General features: G+C 71.2%; 4 protein-coding genes across 4 annotated transcripts; 3 read left to right on the forward strand and 1 right to left on the reverse strand.

Moving 5' to 3' along the window:
• Window positions 1–597: 597 nt before the first annotated feature.
• Window positions 598–6,283, reverse strand: DXO (decapping exoribonuclease). Its single transcript, XM_044982676.1, is given in 8 exon segments — window positions 598–765; window positions 2,287–2,381; window positions 2,653–2,788; window positions 3,750–3,880; window positions 3,882–3,970; window positions 4,070–4,299; window positions 4,882–5,279; window positions 6,004–6,283. Coding segments are annotated over 7 exon segments (1,200 nt in total). The 5' UTR covers window positions 5,274–5,279; window positions 6,004–6,283; the 3' UTR covers window positions 598–638.
• A 640-nt stretch (window positions 6,284–6,923) lies between these two features.
• Window positions 6,924–10,711, forward strand: STK19 (serine/threonine kinase 19). The gene is given in 8 exon segments (XM_044982680.1): window positions 6,924–6,941; window positions 6,944–7,091; window positions 7,316–7,461; window positions 8,645–8,740; window positions 8,830–8,969; window positions 9,268–9,365; window positions 9,455–9,602; window positions 10,106–10,711. Coding segments are annotated over 8 exon segments (840 nt in total). The 3' UTR covers window positions 10,152–10,711.
• A 706-nt stretch (window positions 10,712–11,417) lies between these two features.
• Window positions 11,418–19,098, forward strand: NEU1 (neuraminidase 1). Its single transcript, XM_044982677.1, has 6 exons — window positions 11,418–11,597; window positions 12,912–13,104; window positions 13,753–14,015; window positions 17,705–17,887; window positions 18,392–18,611; window positions 18,760–19,098. The coding sequence occupies exons 1-6, from the start codon at window positions 11,511–11,513 to the stop codon at window positions 18,972–18,974; spliced, it is 1,161 nt and encodes a 386-aa protein (XP_044838612.1). The 5' UTR covers window positions 11,418–11,510; the 3' UTR covers window positions 18,975–19,098.
• Window positions 19,099–20,581: 1,483 nt separating this feature from the next.
• Window positions 20,582–23,740, forward strand: ATP6V1G2 (ATPase H+ transporting V1 subunit G2). The gene is made up of 3 exons (XM_044982681.1): window positions 20,582–20,701; window positions 22,855–22,955; window positions 23,489–23,740. The coding sequence occupies exons 1-3, from the start codon at window positions 20,620–20,622 to the stop codon at window positions 23,660–23,662; spliced, it is 357 nt and encodes a 118-aa protein (XP_044838616.1). The 5' UTR covers window positions 20,582–20,619; the 3' UTR covers window positions 23,663–23,740.
• The last annotated feature ends 292 nt before the right edge of the window (window positions 23,741–24,032 follow it).

A 24,032-nucleotide genomic window follows, 5' to 3' on the forward strand; every position in this document is an offset into this window, starting at 1 on the left:
TCCCATTGAGAGGGGAGCAGAATGCTCATGTGACCACAGAGGGGGGAGGAGCTTTGAGTGGACTGTTCCATTACAGCTGGGGGGACCCCTCTCAGGTGCCCTGGGACCTGCACAGCCGGGCAGGACGGTTCTCGCTGCTGGGCCCCTCCTGCTCCCTTCCCAAGGGGTGGGGCTCTCCCAGAGGAGGGTGGAGCCTGTAGCCCCCCCAGTAACCTCTGACCCCAAGGAGCAGCTTCAGCCTTTAACTGGGTTAAAGGTTGCCAGGGTTAAAGGTCAGGCTGCCCTGCGGGTGCCCACAAGTGGGGGCCCCTAGGCCCCTGCCAGCTTGTGCCCTAGAGGGGGGCAGGCTCCGCCCCTTACCCCCAGCTCCAAGTCATGACCTCCCTGGGTGCCCCATAGGGCAAAGGTCACGCTCCTTGTGCCAATGGGGGTCACGACGCTTTCCTGCTGCTCATGGGCAGCCAATCCGGCCCTTTACCTGTGTCACTCAAAGGTCACAGCCTGACCTTTCACCCTTTCCCCAGAGAGGGGTCATGACCGTTACCCCTCCCCCATGGGGGGATGCCCATGTGGACAAAGGGACACGGCAGTCACGTGGCCCTGACCCTCTCACACGGTTTATTGGTGCCCCCGGGGGCTCAGTCCGGCCTCTTCCCTCCGCTCATGGTCTCCACGTACCAGGCCGGCAGGACGACGTGCTCCGCGGCCCGGTGCCGGGTGTAGGACACAGGGCTGCCCGGCTCCCAGGCAAACAGGTGAACGAGTCTGGGGAGAGAAGGTGGGGGGAGGTGATAGCGAGGGGGCCTGGGTTCTCTCCCCAGCTCTGGGAGGGGAGTGGGGGCTGGTGGGTCAGAGCAGGGGGGGCTGGGAGCCAGGACTCCTGGGTTCTCTCCCCGGCTCTGGGAGGGGAGTGGGGGCTGGTGGTTAGAGCAGGGGGGGCTGGGAGCCAGAACTCCTGGGTTCTCTCCCCAGCTCTGGGAGGGGAGTGGGGGCTGGTGGGTCAGAGCAGGGGGGGGCGGGGGGCCAGGACTCCTGGGTTCTCTCCCAGCTCTGGGAGGGGAGTGGGGGCTAGTGGTTAGAGCGGGGGGGGGCTGGGGGCCAGGACTCCTGGGTTCTCTCCCCGGCTCTGGGAGGGGAGTGGGGGCTGGTGAGTTAGAGCAGTGGGGCTGGGGGCCAGGACTCCTGGGTTCTCTCCCCGGCTCTGGGAGGGGAGTGGGGGCTGGTGGTTAGAGCAGGGGGGGCGGGGGGCCAGGACTCCTGGGTTCTCTCCCCGGCTCTGGGAGGGGAGTGGGGGCTGGTGGGTCAGAGCAGGGGGGGCGGGGGGCAGGACTCCTGGGTTCTCTCCCCGGCGCTGGGGGGGGAGTGGGGGCTGGTGGGACGGAGCGCGGGGGGCTGGGGGCCAGGACTCCTGGGTTCTCTCCCAGCTCTGGGAGGGGAGTGGGGGCTGGTGGTTAGAGCAGGGGGGGCGGGGGGCCAGGACTCCAGTGTTCTCTCCCCAGCCCCAGGTGGGGTGTGGGGGCTGGTGGGTCAGAGCAGGGGGGGCTGGGAGCCAGGACTCCTGGGTTCTCTCCCCGGCCCTGGGAGGGGAGTGGGGGCTGGTGGTTAGAGCAGGGGGGGCTGGGAGCCAGAACTCCTGGGTTCTCTCCGCAGCTCTGGGAGGGGAGTGGGGGCTGGTGGGTCAGAGCAGGGGGGGCGGGGGGGCCAGGACTCCTGGGTTCTCTCCCAGCTCTGGGAGCGGAGTGGGGGCTGGTGGGTCAGAGCGCAGGGGGCTGGGGGCCAGGACTCCTGGGTTCTCTCCCAGCTCTGGGAGGGGAGTGGGGGCTGGTGGTTAGAGCAGGGGGGGCGGGGGGCCAGGACTCCTGGGTTCTCTCCCCAGCTCTGGGAGGGGAGTGGGGGCTGGTGGGTCAGAGCAGGGGGGGCGGGGGGCTGGGGGCCAGGACTCCTGGGTTCTCTCCCCGGCCCTGGGAGGGGAGTGGGGGCTAGTGCTTAGAGCAGTGGCGGGGCTGGGGGCCAGGACTCCTGGGTTCTCTCCCCGGCTTTGGGAGGGGAGTGGGGTCTAGGCCAGGGGTTCTCAACCTTTTTCTTTGCACCCCCCCCCCCTATAAAAACTCCACGTCCCCCCGTGCCCCACCCCCCATTTTTCTGTGTCTAGCGAGTCTAACGCCAGTCCTGCGTCGCTGACCCCCCCGAATCCCGCTGGCAGCCCCCCCTGTTGAGAACCCCAGGTCTGGGGGGCGGAGGGGGGCGCACAGGGGCGCTGGGAGTCCCGCGTTCTCTTCTACTCACTGTGGATCGTCCTCCGTCACCACGCTCTTGAGGAAGGCCAGGAAGGCCTCGCAGAAGTTCATGCACACGGCCGGCTTCCAGCAGCCCCGGTCGCCCTGCGTGGGGGGCGGGGACCAGCTTGAAATCACTGCTGGGGGGGCGCGAGGGGGAAGTGGGGCAGGAGCGAGGGTGTAGGGCAGGAGGGAGAGGCAGGGCTGGGCTGCCGCATGGGGATTGGAGCAGGGAAGTGGGGACAGGGAGGTCAGAGGGGTCGCAGGGGCTCAGGGCCCCAGTGACGGACAGGGACCTACACCAGTTGGAGGGGAAGTGGGGGCCCGGAGAGGATGTGGGGGGCAGGGCTGGCGGGGGGCAGCTCCCCACACTCACCCGGATCAGCTGGAAGATCTTCATGGTCTCGAAGGTCTCCAGGGCGGCCACGGAGCCGTCGGGGGCGCGGAAGCCGGCCACGATGCGGGAGACGCCCGGCAGGAAGGACTGCGCCCACCACTTGATCAGCTTGTGTCTGGAGGGTGGGGGGGGGTCAGCCTGGGTCCCTAGCACCCCCCAGCCTCCCTTCCACCCCCCCCATGCAGGAAATACAGGGCGGAGACCCCCCCCAGCCCACCTGGCCCCACAGAGAACGTCCACCCAGGGCGGAGACCCCCCAGCCCGCCTGGCCACGCAGAGAACGTCCACCCAGCGGGGACCCCCCCCCGCCAGCCCGGCCCCACAGAGAACGTCCACCCAGGGGGGAGACCCCCCCCCCCGCCCGGCCCCGCAGAGAACATCCACCCAGGGCGGAGACCCCCGCCCGCCCGGCCCTGCAGAGAACGTGCACCCAGGGGGGAGACCCCCCGGCCCGCCTGGCCCCGCGGAGAACATACACCCAGGGCGGAGACCCCCCCGCCCACCAAGCCCCACAGAGAACGTCCGCCCAGGGGGGAGACCCCCCCGCCTGCCTGGCCCCGCAGAGAACGTCCACCCAGGGGGGAGACCCCCCCGCCCGCCTGGCCCCACAGAGAACGTCCACCCAGGGGGGAGACCCCCCCGCCCGCCTGGCCCCACAGAGAACGTCCACCCAGGGCGGAGACCCCCCAGCCCCTGTGGCCCCACAGAGAACGTACGCCCAGGGCGGGGACCCCCCAGCCCACCAAGCCCCACAGAGAATGTACGCCCAGGGGGGAGACCCCCCCGCCCGCCTGGCCCCACAGAGAACGTCCACCCAGGGGGGAGACCCCCCCAGCCCGCCTGGCCCCACAGAGAACGTGCACCCAGGGCGGAGACCCCCCCCCGCCCGCCCGGCCCCGCAGAGAACGTCCACCCAGGGGGGAGACCCCCCCAGCCCGCCTGGCCCCACAGAGAATGTCCACTCGGGGGAGACCCCCCAGCCCGCCCGGCCCCACAGAGAACATCCACCCAGGGTGGCCCTAGGCTGGGGGTTCCTGGGGGCGTAGCTGGGGGGCTGGCCCACGGGGGGCTCTGACCTGTAGAAGCTCCTGCGCTGAGTGGGGCTGTGCAGCTCCTTGCACGTCTTGAGCTCCACGTAGCAGGCGGGGGGCTGGGGCCAGGCCCCGCGGGGGTCGGTGCAGTCCACCTCCCCGGCGAAGAGCAGCGATGTGCGCGCCCAGCCGCGTGCGCACCACCGTGCAGAACGCCTCGTTGGTGTTCACCACCCCCATGGGGTCCGGGCTGCCGTCCGGCATGTCTGGGGGGACAGGCACAGCACAGGACGCCTGGGTTCGCTCCTCAGCTCGGGGAGGGGTGGGGGAGCTACTGGGAGCCAGGACGCCTGGGTTCTATTTACCCGCACACATGTAGCGCTCGAACTTGTAGCCCATGTAGGCCAGCTCCTGCAGCATGTCGGAGCGCTGCTCCCGCTGCTGCCGGGCCGCCGGCGTCTCCACCTCGCTGACGTACAGGGTGCCCCGGAAGAGGCTGACGGCCAGCAGCCAGCCCTCCTGGCTCTCGTAGGGCGTCGTCAGCACCTTGGTAAGGTGCCCCCGCCAGGTCACGAAATCTGCGTTCACGGGGCGCCTGCGGGTGGGGGGGGGGATAAGGGGGTGGCATCGCCACACGCAACATCGGTAGGTTTCAGAGTTAACAGTTCTCTGCTGAGCTGAACGGGGCCATATGAGCCCTATGGTGTCAGGCTCTCGGCAGACTCAGGTATTCAGACCTGAACCCCTCCACCCCGAGCTCCTGAACCCCCATAGCCTGTACGCCATGTCTACCCCTCCCCCAGCTGAGCCAGAACCGTGGGGCAGCCCACGCCACTATGTGCAGGAAAGGGGGCAGGGTCTCAGGTCCCCTACCTGCCCCCCGGTACCCATCTCCCTCCACTCATGCACTGGCTTCCCAGCGACCCCTCCTGCCTGGCAGGACCCCATTAAGCCAGAGCCGCCCCTGCTGGTCCTACCCGTAACCCAAGGTGCCCCAGGTCAGGGCAGGAGTCCCACAGCGCCCCCTGCCGGCCTGGAGGACCCCACTCACTCCACAGCCCCCCAGATCAGTGGTGGCCACCTGCCGTTCCCCCTGGAGGACTCACCCCCGAGTTCAGCGGGGAGCCCCCCCAGCGCCCCCTGCTGGCCAGGGGCTCTCGGCCTGCCCCTCGCTCACCCCGCGGCGTCGCCCTGGGCCCGCAGCCGGTCCCGGTTCCCGGCCACCCACTGCAGGAGGTGCTCCAGCCCCTCGCGCCGGCCCTCGTCCCGCCGCACGTAGCAGTCGCGGTAGCCGTGGCGCAGGTCGAAGGGGGGCTCGGGGCGCTCGGCGGGGGGCGGGGCGAAGTAGCGCAGCTGGCGGGCGTCGGGGTGGTAGCGGCGCTGGGCGTCCAGGGAGAAGCGCCCCTCCTCGGCCGGCCGCCGGTAGAAGGGGAAGGGCCCGTCGTAGAGGGCCGGCTCCACGGGCAGGGTCGGGGGGGCCCAGCGGCCGCGCTTGGGGGACCCCCCCGGCTCCGTGGGGGCCTCGGCGGCTCCGCTGCTGCGCTTGGCCGGGCGGGTGCTGGGCTCCATGGCGGCCTGGAACAGCGAGAGGGAGGTGAGAAGGGGGAGCTCGGCTGAGATACCCCCCCCCCCGCTCCGGAGGGGAGACCCCCCTCCCCGCCAGCCCCCCCGGGGGGCATTTCCCCTGTGAGCCCCGCCCCCAGCCCTGGCAGCCCCCCCTGAACCCCCCAGCCCTGGCAGCCCCCCCCCGGGACCCCCCAGCCCTGGCAGCCCCCTCCCCCCTGAGACCCCAGCCCTGGCAGCCCCCCTGAACCCCCAGCCCTGGCAGCCCCCCCCGGGACCCCCCAGCCCTGGCAGCCCCCTCCCCCCTGAGACCCCCCCTCCCTGCCCCCACCCCCGGCAGCCCCCCCCCGAACCCCCCAGCCCTGGCAGCCCCCCCTGAACCCCCCAGCCCTGGCAGCCCCCCCCCGGGACCCCCCAGCCCTGGCAGCCCCCCCCGGGACCCCCCAGCCCTGGCAGCCCCCCCCGGGACCCCCCAGCCCTGGCAGACCCCTCCCCCCTGAGACCCCCCCTCCGTGCCCCCAGCCCTGGCAGCCCCCCCGGGACCCCCCAGCCGTGACAGCCACCTCCCCCGCGGTAACCCCCTCCCCGCCCCCAGCCCTGGCAGCCCCCCCCCGGGACCCCCCAGCCCTGGCAGCCCCCTCCCCCCTGAGACCCCCCCTCCCTGCCCCCAGCCCTGGCAGCCCCCCCGGGACCCCCCAGCCCTGGCAGGCCCCCCGGGCCCCTCCCGCCCTCTGACCTTTCACCCCGACGCCCGATCACTTTCACTCCCGTCCCTGTCCGGTGACCTTTGACCCCGGCCACCCCCGGGCTTCCGCCTCCGTCATCGGGGAGCGACGCGCGGCCCCGCCCCCGCTGTTCGCCTCGGGACTCAGCGCCGGCTCGTTCCGCGCCGCGCAAGCTGTGACGTCATCAGACACCTCCGGGCCCGGTGGGCTCGCGCCGTGACGTCATTGCAACGCGCCCGGAAGAGGCGCTTGGACGCCGGAGCCTCGCGCCGCGTCAGTGGGGAGAGGGGTGGTGACGTCATCACCCAGGGACGGGGGCGGCTGGTAAGGGGAGGGGGGATCCGGCTGGGGGGAGGGGGATCTGGCTGGGAGGCAGAGGGGAGGGGCAGGGGGATCTGGCTGGGGGGAGGGGGAGGGGGATCTGGCTGGGAGGCAGAGGGGAGGGGCAGGGGGATCTGGCTGGGTGGGAGGCAGAGGGGAGGGGGAGGGGGGATCTGGCTGGGAGGCAGAGGGGAGGGGGAGGGGGATCCGGCTGGGAGGCAGAGGGGAGGGGGAGGGGGATCCGGCTGGGAGGCAGGGGGGAGGTGGCGGGGATCAGGCTGGGAGGCAGAGGGGAGGGGGAGGGGGGATCTGGCTGGGAGGCAGAGGGGAGGGGGAGGGGGATCTGGCTGGGAGGCAGAGGGGAGGGGGAGGGGGAGGGGGGATCTGGCTGGGAGGCAGAGGGGAGGGGGAGGGGGACCCGGCTGGGAGGCAGAGGACCGGCTCAGGGGGGAGGGGGAGGGGGGATCTGGCTGGGGGGAGGGGAGGGGAAGGGGGATCCGGCTGGGAGGCAGAGGGGAGGGGGAGGGGGATCTGGCTGGGAGGCAGAGGGGAGGGGCAGGGGGATCCGGCTGGGAGGCAGAGGACTGGCTCAGGGGGGAGGGCGATGCCCATGACGGGGACGGACCCCGGCCTGGGGCTCCCTCTGTGCTGACCATCCCCCCCCCCCCCAGCCCCATGGAGCGCCGCCGCCAGCTGATCTCCAACACCCTGAAGGCCAAGAAGCGGCGCCTGCAGCCGGGACCCGACGCTGGGGATGCGGGAGAGCCGGACAGACAGGGTAACCGGGGTGGGGGCGGGGCGCCAGGACTCCTGGGTTCTTTCCCGGCTCTGGGAGGGGAGTGGGGGCGGGTGGTTAGAGCAGGGGGGGCTGGGAGCCAGGACTCCTGGGTTCTCTCCCGGCTCTGGGAGGGGAATGAGGGCTAGTGGTTAGAGCAGGGGGGGGGGCTGGGCACCAGGACTCCTGGGTTCTCTCCCGGCTGACCCTGTGCTGTTGGTCGGCAGAGGGCCCCGGGGCGGTGGAGTCGGCTCTCCGGTATCTCGCCGCCCTCTTCCCTCGCCAGCTGTTTGAGGATGCGCTGCCCCCCCTCGTCCTGAAGCACCAGCTCTACAGCCTGGTGAGGGACCGCACAGCCGTGGACAGGCAGCTGGTAAGAGCTCCCCCCACCCCCCGGTTTCCAGCCCCCCCCATCAGATTCAGGGGCTCTCCTGCCTGGGATCTCCTTCCCCAGGCTGCCCCCCTGTGGCAGGTTTGGTCACAGAGACCCCCTTGGGAGAGTCACCTGATATTCTGGGACCACCTCTGAGCCTGTTTTCCCTGCCAGCCGGGGACTCCAGCACCCTGCCCTGCTGAGCCCCACACGCCAGCCTGCTGCAACCCAGACCCAGGCCTGGGGCCCCCCAAACCCGCAGGCTTTAGCCAAAACCGGCTCAGCAAGTCCCCTGTCTGCAGCACCCGGCCCCCAGCTCCCAGCGGGGTCCACACCCCAAATCAATCCCTTTTCCCCTGTGCAAAGCGCATACAGGGTAACCCATAAACTGTCCTTCCTCTGTAACGCTGCCAGAGAGAGATGCACAGCTGTTGTCTCCCCCTGGAATTAATACTTACTCTGGGTTAATTAATAAGTACAAAGTGATTTTATGAAGTATAAAGAGGAGGATTTCAGCAGCTCCAATTACCAAGTGAAATAATATAAAACACACAAGTCTGAGCCTAACACAGTAGGAAACTCCATGCAGGTAAATCTCACCCACTGAACTGCTCCAATCAGCTTCTTTCACAGACCAGACACCTCCCTAGTCTGGGCCCCTCCCTTCCCCTGGGACAGCTCAGGGGGTAACCGCAGCCCCCTTTGTCCTGCGCCCCCCCCTTACAGCGTCGGCCCAAGGCGGGAACCCTTGGTCTCTCACCCCCCCCCCCCAAGTGGCAACGCCCCAGGTTCAAGCTGGATGCCAGAACCAGGTGACGTGGCCCCATGTCCTGGGAGACCCCCAAGCCTCCATTCCCCCCAGCCTGACTCACAGGAAGGCCTGCGAGTCAACAGCCATCCACAGTTAATTGTCCTCGTTAGTGGGAGCCCTCAGGATTCCAAACCACCATTCATGGCCCCCACTTTGCATAATTACAATGCAAATACTCCATATTCCTAGTGTCAGACACAAGAATGAGCCGTGCACACAAATGGGGTGAACACACGCAGAGGAACGTAACCTTTGCACAGATCTGTTCCGTGGCACGTCCAGCATAAACCAGATCCCAGGGATGTCGTATTTACGCTCATCGGCAGATCTGTGTAAAGCAACGTCACCCCCCTTAACCTTCTCCCCCCGCAGAGCCGGCTGAAGGACGAGGGGCTGATCCGGCTCTTCCAGCTTGGATTCGACTCAGACGTCTTTGGGGTGGCGTTCACCCAGGACTACACAGCCAAGGTGGGTCTCTGACCCCCCAGCAGTGGGAGGGGGGTCCCCGTGGTCCCGGGGGGGCTGGCTGGTGGTGACAGGCCCCCGTCTCCGCCCAGGTGCTGCAGGCCGTGGCGGGGAAGGAGCACGCCGGGATGGTGCGCAGGTTCCTGGAGACGGCGTTCGCCTCCTGTCCTGAACTCAGCTACGACAACGGCCGCATGCTGAGGGACTTCGGCTTCCGGGACCCGGACATCACGTGGGTGGCTGGGCGCGCGGGGGCAGGCAGGGGCCACGCAGGCTTCCTGGGCCCCGTGGCAGCCACGTTCCCCTTCCCCTCCTCAGCCCTGCGCCCGCTTGGTGTTCTGTGCGGCTGTTCTCCACCCCAGAGGGGCCGCATCTCTGTGCCGGGGGAGGGGTTCCCACATCCCAGCCCAGGGAAGCAGAGCCCCAAGCCAAGCGAGGGGTCCCTGGGTAACCCAGAGGGGCCGGGCGAGGCGTCTCTGGAGCGAAGGACACTGAGGTGACGGGGTCTCTTCTCCTGTCCCCCGGCCCAGGCAGCTGGTAAATGCCGGGGTCCTGACTGTCCGTGATGCTGGCAGCTGGTGGCTGGCCGTGCCTGGAGCCGGGCGCTTCGTTAAATGCTTCATCAAAGGTTTGTGTGGGACCCGCCCTGGGGCCGGCTCAGAGCCGGCGCCCCCTAGAGGGAGAAGGCCGACTGAGTCCGCTCTCTCCCCCGCCCAGGGCGCAAGGCCGTGCTGGGGATGATCCAGAAGGCCAAGTACAAGGAGATTTTGCTGTCGGATCTTCAGAGCCGCCGGGCTCCCAGCGCCGTGAAACTGGGACTCCCCTACCACATCCATGACCTCATCGGGGCCCAGCTGGTCGACTGGTACGTACCCCCCTGCCCCCCCGAACCAGGGAGAGAACCCAGGAGTCCTGGCTCCCAGCCCCCTGCTCTAACCCACCAGCCCCCACTCCCCTCCCAGAGCTGGGGAGAGAACCCAGGAGTCCTGCCTTCCAGCTCCCCCCGGCTCTAACCACTAGGCCCCATTCCACTCCCAGAGCTGGGGAGAGAACCCAGGAGTCCTGGCTCCCATCCCCCCCTGCTCTAACCCACCAGCCCCCACTCCCCTCCCAGAACCCGGGTGAGAAGTTTCCCCTTCCCCCCCCCCCCCAGCTGGGAGGGAACCCAGGAGTCCTGACTCCCAGAACTCCCTGCTCTAACCCACTAGCCCCCCCCCCCCCCGAACCAGGGAGAGAACCAACCCCCCACCCCCAGCTCTAACCCACAACACACACCCCCCAGAGCTGGGAGGGAACCCAGGAGTCCTGCCCCGTCCCCATTGTCCCATGGAGGGAGCTAAGCTAACAGCCTCTCTCTGGTTTTCCCAGCATCCCCTGCACTTCCGGGACCCTGCTGCGATTGGCCGACTCCTGACCCCGCGACCCGAGGAGCTACCCGGGATCTGTGCCAAGCACTGACTGAGGCTGGGGGGCGGAGGGGGCTCGCTGTGGCTCCCTGCCGTGGGGACTGGGGTTTCCCATCATGCAGTGGGGCTCAGCCCCTGTGGAGTGACAGGGGGTCTAGGGGGTTTAATTTATTTTGTGGATCAATGTTTGCACATGGGGGGGGGGTGAAGGATCGGGGCCCGGCCCCGTGGGACCTGGGGCGGAGACGGCGAGATTTGAGCTGCGGCTCAGCGGCAGGGCCGTGGAGGGCAATAAATGAGGGTTTCTCTGCTCCCCGGCCTCCTGGGGTCCCTGCTTCCCCACGGCGCAGCCCCGCCCGTCCTGGGCTGGGCGGGGGGCAGAAATCAATGGTTTGTGAAGGGGGGGAGCCAGGGCCAGGTGAGGGGTACGGTGCCCCCTAGTCTTGGAGTAGAGAATTGCAGCAGCAGAGACCCCTGAATGGAATCAACCCACTCCCCTCCCAGAGCCAGGGAGAGAACCCAGGAGTCCTGGCTCCCAGCCCCCCCTGCTCTAACCACCAGCCCCCACCGGGAGAGAACCCAGGAATCCGGGCTATCTGGTCTAACTACTGTCACCCCACTGCCCACGTTCCCTGTCACCCCATGGGCGTATCCTGGTTGTTTTTCTACCTGTTGTTTTAGCTCCAGAGCCCTGAGTCAGCTGGGCTGGGGCTGGTGAAATCCACCGTCTGCTCCAGTTAGTAGGAGAACATCTGCCCCTGTCCCGCCCACAGCTGGGAGAGAACCCAGGAGTCCGGGCTCCCAGCCCCCCCCCTGCTCTAACCACTAGACCCCACTCCCCTCCCAGAGCAGGGGAGAGAACCCAGGAGTCCGGGCTCCCAGCCCCCCCTGCTCTAACCTACCAGCCCCCACTCCCCTCCCAGAGCAGGGGAGAGAACCCAGGAGTCCTGGCCCCCAGCCCCCCTGCTCTAACCACCAGCCCCCACTCCCCTCCCAGAGCCAGGAGAGAACCCAGGAGTCCTGGCCCCCAGCCCCCCCTGCTCTAACCACCAGCCCCCACTCCCCTCCCAGAGCCGGGAGAGAACCCAGGAGTCCGGGCTCCCAGCCCCCCCTGCTCTAACCACCGGTCCCCACGCCCCTCCCAGAGCTGGGCACTTGTCGGGGTCGCTGTCCCTTTAAGGGAGGGGAAATGGGCGGGGCCAAGAGCTCAGTCATGTGACACACTGAGGCACAGGACTCTGTATCGAGGGCGGTTCCCTCCGCCAATCACGTGGCGCAGCTTTGAGTCATGTGACCGCGGGCGCTACATTGTAACCAGCGGCGCAGCCGGGCCGGCGGCGGGTTAAAGGGGCCGCGACCCAGGGTCCATGGGGCGCCCGCGGGCCCTGCCCCTGGCGGGGCTGCTGCTGCTGGGGCTCTGCGGGGCCGCGGCCTGGGCGGGACCCCCGGAGCGGGTACGTGCTGCCCCCGAGCGGCCCCTGAGTCCCGAACCCCAGATCCCCCCCACCCGGGTCCGGGCCCCCAGCCCCGCGCTGCCCCCCTCGGATCGGCCCCCCCCCTGCGGCCCCCCAGATCCCCCCACCCGGGTCCCGCCCCCAACCCCCTCTGCCCCCCCCTCGGATCGGCCCCCCCGGTCCCTCCGTTCTCCTCACCCGAGTCCCGACCCCCTGGAATCGCCCTCCCCCGCCACCAACAGTGTCCGGGCCCCCAGCCCCCCTCTGCCCCCCTGGGATTGGCCCCACCAGATCCCCCCACGCAGGTCCGGCCGCCCAGCCGCCTGTATGGCCGCTCCGGCCCTCCCGAGATCGGCCCCTGCGGCCCCCCATCCTCCTACCCGGGTCCTGACCCCCAGCCCCTGTATGGCCCCTCTGCCCCCCTCCGGGATCTGCCCCCCCACTTGGGTAGCGCCCCCCTGGGACCTCGGTTACCCCCCCCCCAGGGCCTTGGTCCCCTCCACCCGGGTCCAGCCCGTCTGCCCCACCACGTAGGTTCTCCCCCCCCCCCCCCCGGTACTGCCACCAGGTGCCGCCCGCCTGACCCCCCAGCCGGGTCCAGCCCCCAGCTCCCCCCACCCAGGTATCGGGTGACCAGACAGCAAGTGCGAAGCATGGGGGGGGGGGGGCAATAGGAGCCGATATAAGAAAAAGCCCCAGAAATCGGGACATCTGGTCACCCCGCCAGGGGGGGGGGGTTCATCTGTATCAGTGAAAGGGGCCCGGGGCACCTTCGAGACGATTTGCCCACGAACGCTGGTGCCCAAATCAATTCTTAGTCTGCACCGAGCGGCAAGGATCCTCGTCCCAGTGCCCCCCCCAGCCCTGCCCAGGGCCAGCCCCCCCCGGCCCCCCACTCCCACCCCGTGTTTGGGGGCAGGAAACTGAGTCTCCCCCATTCCCTGTAACGGGGGGGGTCTCGCTTCTGCCCGGGAGAACCCCCCTCCCCCCCACAGCCCAGCCCCCCAGTACGTCACTGGGGCCATGGGGAGCCCTGACTGCCCGGGAGAACCCCCCGCACCCCCTGCAGCCCAGCCCCTAGCGCCGCCCTGGGGCCATGGGGAGCCCTGACTGCCCGGGCAGAGCCCCCTGCTGCCCCCCCCACAGCCCAGCCCCCAGCGCCGCCCTGGGGCCATGGGGAGCCCTGGCTGCCCGGGCAGAGCCCCCTGCTGCCCCCCCCACTGCAGCCCAGCCCCTAGCGCCGCCCTGGGGCCATGGGGAGCCCTGACTGCCCGGGGAGCCCTTAACCCTTTGGCCCCTGGTGTCTCTGGGCAGGTCACTCCCCTGATCACCCTGGAGCAGCTGCTGTGGGTGAGCGGGCGGGAGATCGGGGAGGTGGATACATACAGGATCCCCCTCATCGCGGTGACGCCCCGCGGCTCCCTCCTGGCCTTCGCTGAAGCCCGGAAATCCTCCCCGTCGGACTCGGGGGCCAAATTCATCGCCCTACGGCGCTCCACCGATGGAGGTGTGTGCGGAGAGAGCGCGGGCTGCGGGTCGGGAGGGAGGGGCACCGGCAGGGCTGGGGGCTGCGGGTCGGGAGGGAGGGGCACCAGCAGGGCGGGGGGCTGCGGGTCGGGAGGGAGGGGCACCAGCGGAGCAGGGAGGAGCCTAGGGGGCTGCGGGTCGGGAGTGAGGGGCACCGGCAGAGCTGGGGGGGCTGCGGGTCGGGAGTGAGGGGCACCGGCAGAGCGGGGGGGCTGCGGGTCGGGAGTGAGGGGCACCGGCAGAGCTGGGGGGGGGCTGCGGGTCAGGAGTGAGGGGCCCCGGCAGAGCGGGGGGGGCGGCGGGTCGGCAGTGAGGGGCACCTGCAGCACGGGGGGGGCTGCGGGTCGGCAGTGAGGGGCGCCGGCAGAGAGGGGGGGCTGCGGGTCGGGAGTGAGGGGCACCGGCAGAACGGGGGGGGCTGCGGGTCGGCAGTGAGGGGCACTGGCGGAGCGGGGGGGCTGCGGGTCGGGAGTGAGGGGCACCGGCGGAGCGGGGGGGCTGCGGGTTGGGAGTGAGGGGCACTGGCGGAGCGGGGGGGCTGCGGGTCGGGAGTGAGGGGCACCGGCAGAACGGGGGGGGCTGCGGGTCGGCAGTGAGGGGCACCGGCAGAGCCGTCTCTCTCGCCCAGGCGCGACGTGGTCCCCCAGCTCGTTCATCGTGGACGACGGGACGCGGGTGGACGGGCTGAACCTGGGGGCCGTGGTCGTGGACCGGGCGAACGGCTCCGTGTTCCTGTTCTACGCGCTCTGCATCCACCAGCCGCAGCCCTGCGCCTCCAGCACGATGCTCATTCGCAGCCGGGACGACGGCCTGTCCTGGAGCCGCCCCCGCAACCTCTCCCAGGAGATCGGCCTGGACAGGTTTGCCCCGGGGCCCGGGCTCGGCATCCAGGTGGGCACTCGGGGAGCTGCCGCGATTTCTGTCATGATGTTCCACTCGGCTGCGTCCCTGCCCAGAGCCAGCCGCATCTCCCCGCTGGGGAGGGCGTGACGTTCCCCTGGTGTTCTCCGGGCTGGTGATCTGCTCGGTCACTCCAGCCCTCGACTCTGGCAGCCAGCCTGCCCCTGCCCCGCTGTGAGAGCCCCCCTCCCGGGCTGGTCACGCACGGCCGCTGGCACGGACGCTGCTCCTTGGCTTGTGCAACTGAATGACACTAGCCAGTGTCTCCGGTCCCAGACACCACCTAGGAAGCTCCGTCTGGCAGTGCCCAGGTAGAGTCTGTCAGTTTAACGGAGAGATGGGTAAGCACCAGGCTGGTTCTCCCAAGGGGGGCCTGACCCGCTGCCCACCCGCGCGGCTGCAGGTAGAACAGACACACGTGTAACGACGACAACGGGAGATTTCAGTGATTCTAAGTCACAGCACAGGTCAGGTTTGGTGAAATGAAATGAAAGCAGAGCCCAGGCTGAGCGGAGCCGAACCCTTCCGGGGCCGTTACAACCGCGGCTGCGTCTCGCCCTTCAGCCCGGCTCCCTGGGGGCGGCTGCAGATGGAGGGGGCAGAGCCTGGCAAATGTCTCCCCCTTTGATCGTGTTCTTTCCTCCCTCCTGGCTCTGCCCCCCCCACCCCCGGGCTCAGGTCAGCGTTACCCCACCGCAGCCCCAGACTGCCCAGGGGAGGGGGGGTGACTCTCACTCCGGAGTCCAGCAGACCCTTTGCTGCAGCCTCGGCCAGTGTCCCTTGTTCCTGGGAAGCTGGGCTGGGTCCGTCCCATCCATGCCCTGATGAGGTGTGAACTGCCCCTCTGCTCCTGGGGAGTTTTGCCTGGGCCTGTTTTAAGCCACCAGGAGCCTCATAACGATACACCTGAAATTCCAGCCCATAACGTCCCTGTAACAAGTATCGGGGGCCGGGTTAGGCTGTAGCCACAGAAACAACAAGGAGCCCGGGGCACCCTAGGGACTAACAGCTTCATTTGGGCAGAAGCTTCCGTGGGTAAAACCCACTTCCCCAGCGGCCTGGGGTCACAGTCCCGGCGGCAGGCGTTGCCCTGCCAGTGCGGAGCAGGGAGGGGGGGCCGGTGCCGGCAGGGCCCATTCGACGGGGGGGGGGGATGTGCCCCCCTCCCAGCGACAGGTGAGGAGGCGTCGGTTCCCGCAGAGGCCTGGGATGCGCCAGCCGCTCCCAGGCTCTGGCCGAGCCCGGCTCAAGGGCGTCACGTCTGCGGGTGACTGGCCGCGCTGCGGCTGCTCTCGCACGGCTGGTGGTGAAGGGGTTTGTCGCAGGATGGCAACTTTTCCACGTGTTCCGCGTGGCCAGGGAGATGGACGTGTTCAGCCGCCGGCGTTGGCACAGTGCCGTTCCTGCAGCCCGGTCTGTCCCCGTCGTTCTGTTCCGCAGGGACTGGCCGGTTCGGCCGGTGCACATGGCAGGGGGGCACCGCTGGCACAGATCCCATCGGGAGAGGTGCCGGTGAACGGCCCCGGTGCGTGGCTGGGTCCTCGGCTGGGTCGCTGGAGTGGCTGTGGGGACAGCGCAGGCACCGGGGTTTGCTGCAGGGTTGGTGTGTCTGTGCTGTGGTGTGTGGTTGCTGGTGAGTGTTTCAGGCGGGGGGCGGGGGGGCTGTCTGGGAGGGGGACTGGCCTGTCCCCCGAGGGCTGGGAGAGGGAGGGATCGGATCCCAGCACGGGCTGTAGATCGTCGATGCGCTGGGGGCTGCACGTGGCAGCCAGGGCTGGTCTGTTATTTCCTTGCCGGGCCTGCTCTGCGGTAGGTGAGTTCTGGGTACCCGACTCGCTCGCTCAGGCCGGTTCCTCTCTTCCCCAGCCGGGCAGCGTAGTTCTAAGAAGGCCTGAGAGAGACCTGCTGGGTGCTGGGTGCCGGGGGAGGTGAGGAACCGGCCTGACAGAGCGAGGCGGGAACCTAACCCAACCCCCTTCACCAGCGGCCGTGCGAGAGCAGCCCCAGCGCGGCCAGTCACCCGCAGACGTGACGCCCCTGAGCCGGGCTCGGCCAGGGCCTGGGAGCGGCTGGCGCATCCCAGGCCTCTGCGGGAACCGACGCCTCCTCACCTGTCCCTGGGAGGGGGGCACATCCCCCCCCCCGTCGAATGGGCCCTGCCGGCACCGCCCCCCCCCCCGCCCCGCACTGGCAGGGCAACGCCTGCCGCCGGGACAGTCACCCCAGGCCGCTGGGGAAGTGGGTTTTACCCATGGAAGCTTCTGCCCAAATGAAGCTGTTAGTCCCTAGGGTGCCCCGGGCTCCTGCTCTTAGCTCGGCAACGACGGTAACGTCACCGGAACAGCCGAGCTCAGGGCACCACGCGCCCTTCGGAGACACCCGGCCTGACAACCTTTGCGCTGGGTCCCACACAATCATTTTATAAAGATGAACGTGGGGGTGCAGGGTGTTCCCCGAGGTACAGAGCATCACAAGGGATCCCCGGGTAACCTGCCCCACCCCAGAGCCAGCCGCACGTCAGCGCAGGGGAGGGGTCCCTGGATAACCAGCCCCCCGTGCCCCACCCCAGAGCCAGCCGCATGTCAGCGCAGGGGAGGGGTCCCTGGATAACCAGCCCCCCGTGCCCCACCCCAGAGCCAGCCGCCCGTCAGCGCAGGGGGAGGGGTCCCTGGATAACCAGCCCCCCTGCCCCACCCCAGAGCCAGCCGCACGTCAGCGCAGGGGGAGGGGTCCCTGGATAACCAGCCCCCCGTGCCCCACCCCAGAGCCAGCCGCACGTCAGCGCAGGGGGAGGGGTCCCTGGATAACCAGCCCCCCGTGCCCCACCCCAGAGCCAGCCGCACGTCAGCGCAGGGGGGGGGGTCCCTGGATAACCAGCCCCCCGTGCCCCACCCCAGAGCCAGCCGCACGTCAGCGCAGGGGGAGGGGTCCCTGGATAACCAGCCCCCCTGCCCCACCGCAGAGCCAGCCGCACGTCAGCGCAGGGGGAGGGGTCCCTGGATTACCAGCCCCCCGCGCCCCACCCCAGAGCCAGCCGCACGTCAGCGCAGGGGGAGGGGTCCCTGGATAACCAGCCCCCCGCGCCCCACCCGAGAGCCAGCCGCACGTCAGCGCAGGGGGAGGGGTCCCTGGATAACCAGCCCCCCGCACCCCACCCCAGCGCCAGCCGCACGGCAGCGCTGGGGAGGGGTCCCTGGATAACCAGCCCCCCGCACCCCACCCCAGAGCCAGCCGCACGTCAGCGCAGGGGAGGGGTCCCTGGATAACCAGCCCCCCGCGCCCCACCCCAGAGCCAGCCGCACGTCAGCGCAGGGGGAGGGGTCCCTGGATAACCAGCCCCCCGCGCCCCACCCCAGAGCCAGCCGCACGTCAGCGCAGGGGAGGGGTCCCTGGATAACCAGCCCCCCGTGCCCCACCCCAGAGCCAGCCGCACGTCAGCGCAGGGGAGGGGTCCCTGGATAACCAGCCCCCCGTGCCCCACCCCAGAGCCAGCCGCACGTCAGCGCAGGGGGAGGGGTCCCTGGATAACCAGCCCCCCGTGCCCCACCCCAGAGCCAGCCGCATGTCAGCGCAGGGGAGGGGTCCCTGGATAACCAGCCCCCCCGTGCCCCAGCCCAGAGTGGCCGCATCTTGGCTGGGGGGCTGGTGACTCAAGCCCCTCTCTCCTGGCCCGGCCTCAGAAACGCTACGAGCCCCGCAGGGGGCGGCTGATCGTCTGTGGCCACCGGACGCTGGACCTGGACGGGATTTACTGCCTGCTCAGTGACGACCACGGCGAGAAATGGCGCCTGGGGGGGGCCCTGCGGGGGATCCCCTACGGGGGTCCCAAGTTAGCTCACGACTTCAACCCCGACGAGTGCCAGGTGAGCAGGATGGGACCCAGGCGTCCGGGACAGGCCCCCCCCAGCTCCCACTGCCCAGACACTGAGGGGATGGGACCCAGGCATCCGGGACAGGCCCCCTCCTCAGACAGGGAGGGGATGGGACCCAGGCGTCCGGGACAGGCCCCCTCCTCAGACAGGGAGGGGATGGGACCCAGGCGTCCGGGACAGAACCCCCCCAGTGCCCAGACAGGGAGGAGATGGGACCCAGGCGTCCGGGACAGGACCCCCACTGCCCAGATTGGGAGGGGATGGGACCCAGGCGTCCGGGACAGGCCCCATCCTCAGACAGGGAGGGGATGGGACCCAGGCAACCGGGACAGGACCCCCCCGCAGTGCCCAGATGGGGAGGGGATGGGACCCAGGTGTCCGGGACAGGCCCCCTCCTCAGACAGGGAGGGGATGGGACCCAGGCGTCCATGGCGAGGGGGTGGCAGGGCGGAAGGGACCCAGGCGTCCGGGTTAACCCCCCCTCCCCCTCCCCAGCCCTACGAGCTGCCGGACGGGTCGCTGGTGATCAACGCCCGGAACCAGAACTTCTACCACTGCGCCTGCCGCATCCTGGCCCGGAGCCGGGACGCCGGCGAGACCCTCCCCCCCGAGGCCGTGACCTTTGACCCCACCCTGGTGGACCCCGCCGTGGCGGCCGGAGCCGTGGTCACCGGGGGCCTGGTCTTCTTCAGCAACCCGGCCAACGACACCCACCGTGCGTGGGCGGGGGCGCTGGGGGGGCTGCAGGGGGCAGATGGGGCGTGGGGGGGGCGCAGGGCGAGGGAGGGGAGGGGCCTCTCCCAGGGGGGCTGCGTGGGGGGGGGGGCTCCGTGCGTCTCACCCCCTTTTCTCCCCCCCCCCAGGCATGAACCTGACCCTGCGCTGGAGTTGGGCCAAGGACCCCGCCTGGTGGCAGCGCCCCCTGCAGGTCTGGGCGGGGCCCAGCGGCTACTCCTCCCTGGACGTCCTGGAGGCCCCCGGGGAGCCCCCCACCCTCTACCTCATCTACGAGAAGGGGCGGAGCCAGTCCATCGAGAGCATCTCATTGGTCAAGATCAGCCTCTCCGGGAGCCTCTGACCCCCCAGAGCCCGGGGCCCTGCCCCACTCCCAGCCTGGCCCCAGGGCGCTGGGGGGGGAGGGAATCGGCCCCTAACCCAGGAACCAAACTGCACTAACGGAGCAATAAAGGAAACGAAACTTCGCCGCCGGCCTGAAATCATTTACAAGTGGGCTGCGGGTCGGGAGTGAGGGGCACCGGCCGGGCTGGGCTGGCAGGGGCTGCGGGTCGGGAGTGAGGGGCACCAGCAGAGCTGGGGGGGCAGGGGCTGCGGGTCGGGAGTGAGGGGCACTGGCAGAGCTGGGGGGGGGCAGGGGCTGCGGGTCGGGAGTGAGGGGCACCGGAGGAGCTGGGGGGGGCAGGGGCGGGGGGTTGGGAGTGAGGGGCACCGGCAGAGCTGGCGGGGGGGGGCTGGGCTGGCAGGGGCTGCGGGTCGGGAGTGAGGGGCACCGGCAGAGCTGGGGGGGGCAGGGGCTGTGGGTCGGGAGTGAGGGGCACCGGCAGAGCTGGCGGGGGGGGGGGGGGGCTGGGCTGGCAGGGGCTGCGGGTCGGGAGTGAGGGGCACCGGCAGAGCTGGGGGGGGCAGGGGCTGCGGGTCGGGAGTGAGGGGCACCGGCAGAGCTGGGGGGGGCAGGGGCTGTGGGTCGGGAGTGAGGGGCACCGGCAGAGCTGGCGGGGGGGGGGGGGCTGGGCTGGCAGGGGCTGCGGGTCGGGAGTGAGGGGCACCGGCAGAGCTGGGGGGGGCAGGGGCTGCGGGTCGGGAGTGAGGGGCACCGGCAGAGCGGGGGGGGGCCGGGCTGGGCTGGCAGGGGCTGTGGGTCGGGAGTGAGGGGCACCGGCAGAGCTGGGGGGGGCAGGGGCTGCGAGTCGGGAGTGAGGGGCACCGGCAGAGCTGGCGGGGGGGGACGGGCATGGCAGTGGCTGCGGGTCGGGAGTGAGGGGCACCGGCAGAGCTGGGGGGGGCAGGGGCTGTGGGTCGGGAGTGAGGGGCACCGGCAGAGCTGGCGGGGGGGGGGGGGGTGGGCGGGCAGGGGCTGGGGGTCGGGAGTGAGGGGCCCCGGCAGAGCTGGGGGGGGCAGGGGCTGCGGGTCGGGAGTGAGGGGCACCGGCAGAGCTGGGGGGGGCCGGGGCTGTGGGTCGGGAGTGAGGGGCACCGGCAGAGCTGGCGGGGGGGGGGGGCTGGGCTGGCAGGGGCTGCGGGTCGGGAGGGAGGGGCACCGGCAGAGCTGGGGGGGGCAGGGGCTGTGGGTCGGGAGTGAGGGGCACCGGCAGAGCTGGGGGGGGGCAGGGCTGGGCTGGCAGGGGCTGTGGGTCGGGAGTGAGGGGCACCGGCAGAGCTGGGGGGGGCAGGGGCTGCGAGTCGGGAGTGAGGGGCACCGGCAGAGCTGGGGGGGGGACTGGGCTGGCAGGGGCTGCGGGTCGGGAGTGAGGGGTATGTGCACGGGGCGCTGCCAGAGGCTGGGGGGGTTGCAGGTCAGGAGGGCGGGGCACGTGCGGGGGGGCTGGCAGGGCTGGGGGGGCCGGCAGAGGCTGGGGGGTACCTGGGGGGGCTGCAGGTCAGGAGTGAGGGGCACGCGGGGGGGGGCTGGCAGGGCTGGGGGGGCCTGGCGGGGGGGGCACACGGGGGGGGGCGCTAGGACCCCGCCCCCAGCGCAGGGCCCGGCCATGGCGAGCCAGTCGCAGGGAATCCAGCAGCTGCTGCAGGCGGAGAAGCGGGCGGCCGAGAAGGTGGCGGAAGCCCGAAAACGTGAGAGGGGCCGGGGGGGGGGGGCTGTGGGGGGAGGGGATGGGGCGGTGGGTGCAGGGGGAGGGGAGGGATGGGGGCTCTGGGGGGGAGGGGAGGGCGGGGGGATTGGGGGGGAGGCTCTGGGGGGAGGGGGAGGGATGGAGGCTGCGGGGGGAGGGATGGGGCGGCGGTGGCGGGGAGGGGAGGGGAGGGATTTGGGGGGCGATGGGGGTCTGGGGTCTGGGGCAGGGTTTGGGAGGGGGAGGGGATGGGGATGGGGCGGTGGGTGCAGGGGGAGGGGAGGGATGGAGGCTGCGGGGGGAGGGGAGGGAGGGGGGGGATTGGGCTGGAGGGGGAGGTATGGAGGCTGCGGGGGGCGGGATGGTGCGGGGGGTGAAGGGGGAGGGGACGGGATGGAGGCTGCGGGGGGAGGGGAGGGATGGGGGGATTGGGCTGTGCGGGGAGGGATGGAGGCTGTGGGGGAGGGGAGGGATGGGGGGATTGGGCTGTGGGGGGAGGGATGGGGCGGTGGGTGCAGGGGGAGGGGACGAGATGGGGTGATGGGGTGTGGAGGGGGAGGGGAGGGATGGGGGGATTGGGCGGTAGGGGGAGGGATGGAGGCTGCGGGGGGAGGGATGGGGCGGTGGGTGCAGGGGGAGGGGCCGGGATGGGGCGATGGCGGGGAGGGGAGGGATGGGTGATTGGGCTGTAGGGGGAGGGATGGAGGCTGTGGGGGGAGGGGAGGGATGGGGGGATTGGGCTGTAGGGGGAGGGATGGAGGCTGTGGGGGGAGGGGAGGGATGGGGGGATTGGGCTGTAGGGGGAGGGATGGAGGCTGTGGGGGGAGGGGAGGGATGGGGGGATTGGGCTGTAGGGGGAGGGATGGAGGCTGTGGGGGGAGGGGAGGGATGGGGGGATTGGGCTGTAGGGGGAGGGATGGAGGCTGTGGCGGGAGGGATGGGGCGGTGGGTGCAGGGGGAGGGGAGGGATGGGGCAGTGGGTGCAGGGGGAGGGGACGGGATGGGGCGATGGCGGGGAGGGGAGGGATTTGGGGGGCGATGGGGGGATGGGGTCTGGGGCAGGGTTTGGGAGGGGGAGGGGGAGGTCCTGGCACAGGGGTCACAGCTGGGGGGGCACAGACACGGGGGGGGGAGACCCCATGGACAGGTCCCCCCCAGAATCCTCCAGGGGCTTGGGGCCATCGGGGAAGGGTCCCTCAGTACCGAGGGCACCTGGGAGTCTGGTGGGGTGGGGGTGGAGAGCCCGGACTCCTGGGTTCTCTCCCGGCTCAGGGAGGACGTGGGGGTGGACAGCCCGGACTCCTGGGTTCTCTCCCGGCTCAGGGAGGACGTTGGGGGGGGGGGGGTAGCCCGGACTCCTGGGTTCTCTCCAGCTCAGGGAGGACGGGGTGGGGGGGCAGCAGCCCGGACTCCTGGGTTCTCTCCCGGCTCAGGGAGGACGGAGGGGGGCAGCAACCCGGACTCCTGGGTTCTCTCCCGGCTCAGGGAGGACGGGGGGGGGGGCAGCAACCCGGACTCCTGGGTTCTCTCCCGACTCAGGGAGGACGGGGGGGGGGCAGCAGCCCGGACTCCTGGGTTCTCTCCCGGGTCAGGGAGGACGGGGGGGTGGGTGGCAGCCCGGACTCCTGGGTTCTCTCCCGGCTCAGGGAGGACGGGGGGTGGGCGGCAGCCCGGACTCCTGGGTTCTCTCCCGGCTCAGGGAGGATGGGGGGGGGCAGCCCGGACTCCTGGGTTCTCTCCCGGCTCCAGCGGGGCGGGAGGCGGCGGCCCGGACTCCTGGGTTCTCTCCCGGCTCAGGGAGGATGGGGGGGGGCAGCCCGGACTCCTGGGTTCTCTCCCGGCTCAGGGAGGACGGGGGGGTGGGCGGCAGCCCGGACTCCTGGGTTCTCTCCCGGCTCAGGGAGGACGGGGGGGTGGGCGGCAGCCCGGACTCCTGGGTTCTCTCCCGGCTCAGGGAGGATGGGGGCGGGGCAGCCCGGACTCCTGGGTTCTCTCCCGGGTCAGGGAGGACGGGGGGGTGGGCGGCAGCCCGGACTCCTGGGTTCTCTCCCGGCTCCGGCGGGGCGGGGGCGGCGGCCCGGACTCCTGGGTTCTCTCCCGGCTCCGGGGGGGCGGGGGGCGGCGGCCCGGACTCCTGGGTTCTCTGTGCCCCAGGGAAGGCCCGGCGGCTGCGGCAGGCCAAAGAGGAGGCGCAGGCGGAGATCGAGGGGTACCGGCTGGAGCGGGAGCGGGATTTCCAGCAGAAGCAGCAGGCGGTGAGGAGGGGTGTGGAGAAGTGGGGTGGGGGGAGGGTTTGGCTGTTGGGGGGCAGGATCAGGGCTGGGGATGGGGGGATCGGAGCCATGGGACGGGAGGTTGGGGGAGGCAGTGGGGTGGTTGGAGGGCAGGGGATATTGGGGTCCCCCCGGTCTCACCCCCGTCTCCCGCAGGCGCTGGGCTCCCGGGGGCAGTGGGGGAGGTTGGGGGGCTGGAGGGGGCAGGGGATATTGGGGGGCTGGAGGGGGGCAGGGGATATTGGGGCCCCCCCGTCTCACCCCCGTCTCCCGCAGGCGCTGGGCTCCCGGGGGCAGTGGGGGAGGTTGGGGGGCTGGAGGGGGCAGGGGATATTGGGGGGCTGGAGGGGGCAGGGGATATTGGGGGGCTGGAGGGGGCAGGGGATATTGGGGCCCCCCCGTCTCACCCCCGTCTCCCGCAGGCGCTGGGCTCCCGGGGGCAGTGGGGGAGGTTGGGGGGCTGGAGGGGGTCAGGGGATATTGGGGGCCCCCCGTCTCACCCCCGTCTCCCGCAGGCGCTGGGCTCCCGGGGCCACGTGTGCGCGGAGGTGGAGTCGCAGACGCGCCGGCGGGTCCAGGCCATGCAGGGGGGCCAGGCCCAGGGCAAGGAGCGGGTCCTGCGCCAGCTGCTGGGCCTGGTGTGCGCCCCACACCCCCAGCTGCCCCCCAACTACCGCCCGGGCGCCTAGGGGTGTCCCTGGCCCCGCCCCCTGCTCCCAGCTCCGCCCCCAGCCCCGCCCCCTGGCTGCCGGCTCCACCCCCTGGCTCCCAGCTCCGCCCCGCACCCCCAGCTGCCCCCCAACTACCGCCCGGGCACCTAGGGGTGTCCCTGGCCCCGCCCCCTGCTCCCAGCTCCGCCCCCAGCCCCGCCCCCTGGCTGCCGGCTCCACCCCCTGGCTCCCAGCTCCGCCCCGCACCCCCAGCTGCCCCCCAACTACCGCCCGGGCACCTAGGGGTGTCCCTGGCCCCGCCCCTGCTCCCCAGCCCCGCCCCCTGCTCCACCCCCTGGCTCCCAGCTCCGCCCCGCACCCCCAGCTGCCCCCCAACTACCCCGGGCGC

This window comes from Mauremys mutica, chromosome 12, assembly GCF_020497125.1.
Source record: "Mauremys mutica isolate MM-2020 ecotype Southern chromosome 12, ASM2049712v1, whole genome shotgun sequence".
NCBI classification, from domain to species: domain Eukaryota; kingdom Metazoa; phylum Chordata; order Testudines; family Geoemydidae; genus Mauremys; species Mauremys mutica.

Coding starts and splice junctions, on each gene's coding strand:
- NEU1 (XM_044982677.1), top strand. CDS start 11,511: ATGGGGCGCCCGCGGGCCCTGCCCCTGGCGGGGCTGCTGCTGCTGGGG. Junction 13,105..13,752: donor ACGGCGCTCCACCGATGGAG/GTGTGTGCGGAG, acceptor TCTCTCGCCCAG/GCGCGACGTGGTCCCCCAGC. Junction 14,016..17,704: donor GGCCCGGGCTCGGCATCCAG/GTGGGCACTCGG, acceptor GCCCGGCCTCAG/AAACGCTACGAGCCCCGCAG.
- ATP6V1G2 (XM_044982681.1), top strand. CDS start 20,620: ATGGCGAGCCAGTCGCAGGGAATCCAGCAGCTGCTGCAGGCGGAGAAG. Junction 20,702..22,854: donor GGTGGCGGAAGCCCGAAAAC/GTGAGAGGGGCC, acceptor TCTGTGCCCCAG/GGAAGGCCCGGCGGCTGCGG. Junction 22,956..23,488: donor TCCAGCAGAAGCAGCAGGCG/GTGAGGAGGGGT, acceptor CGTCTCCCGCAG/GCGCTGGGCTCCCGGGGCCA.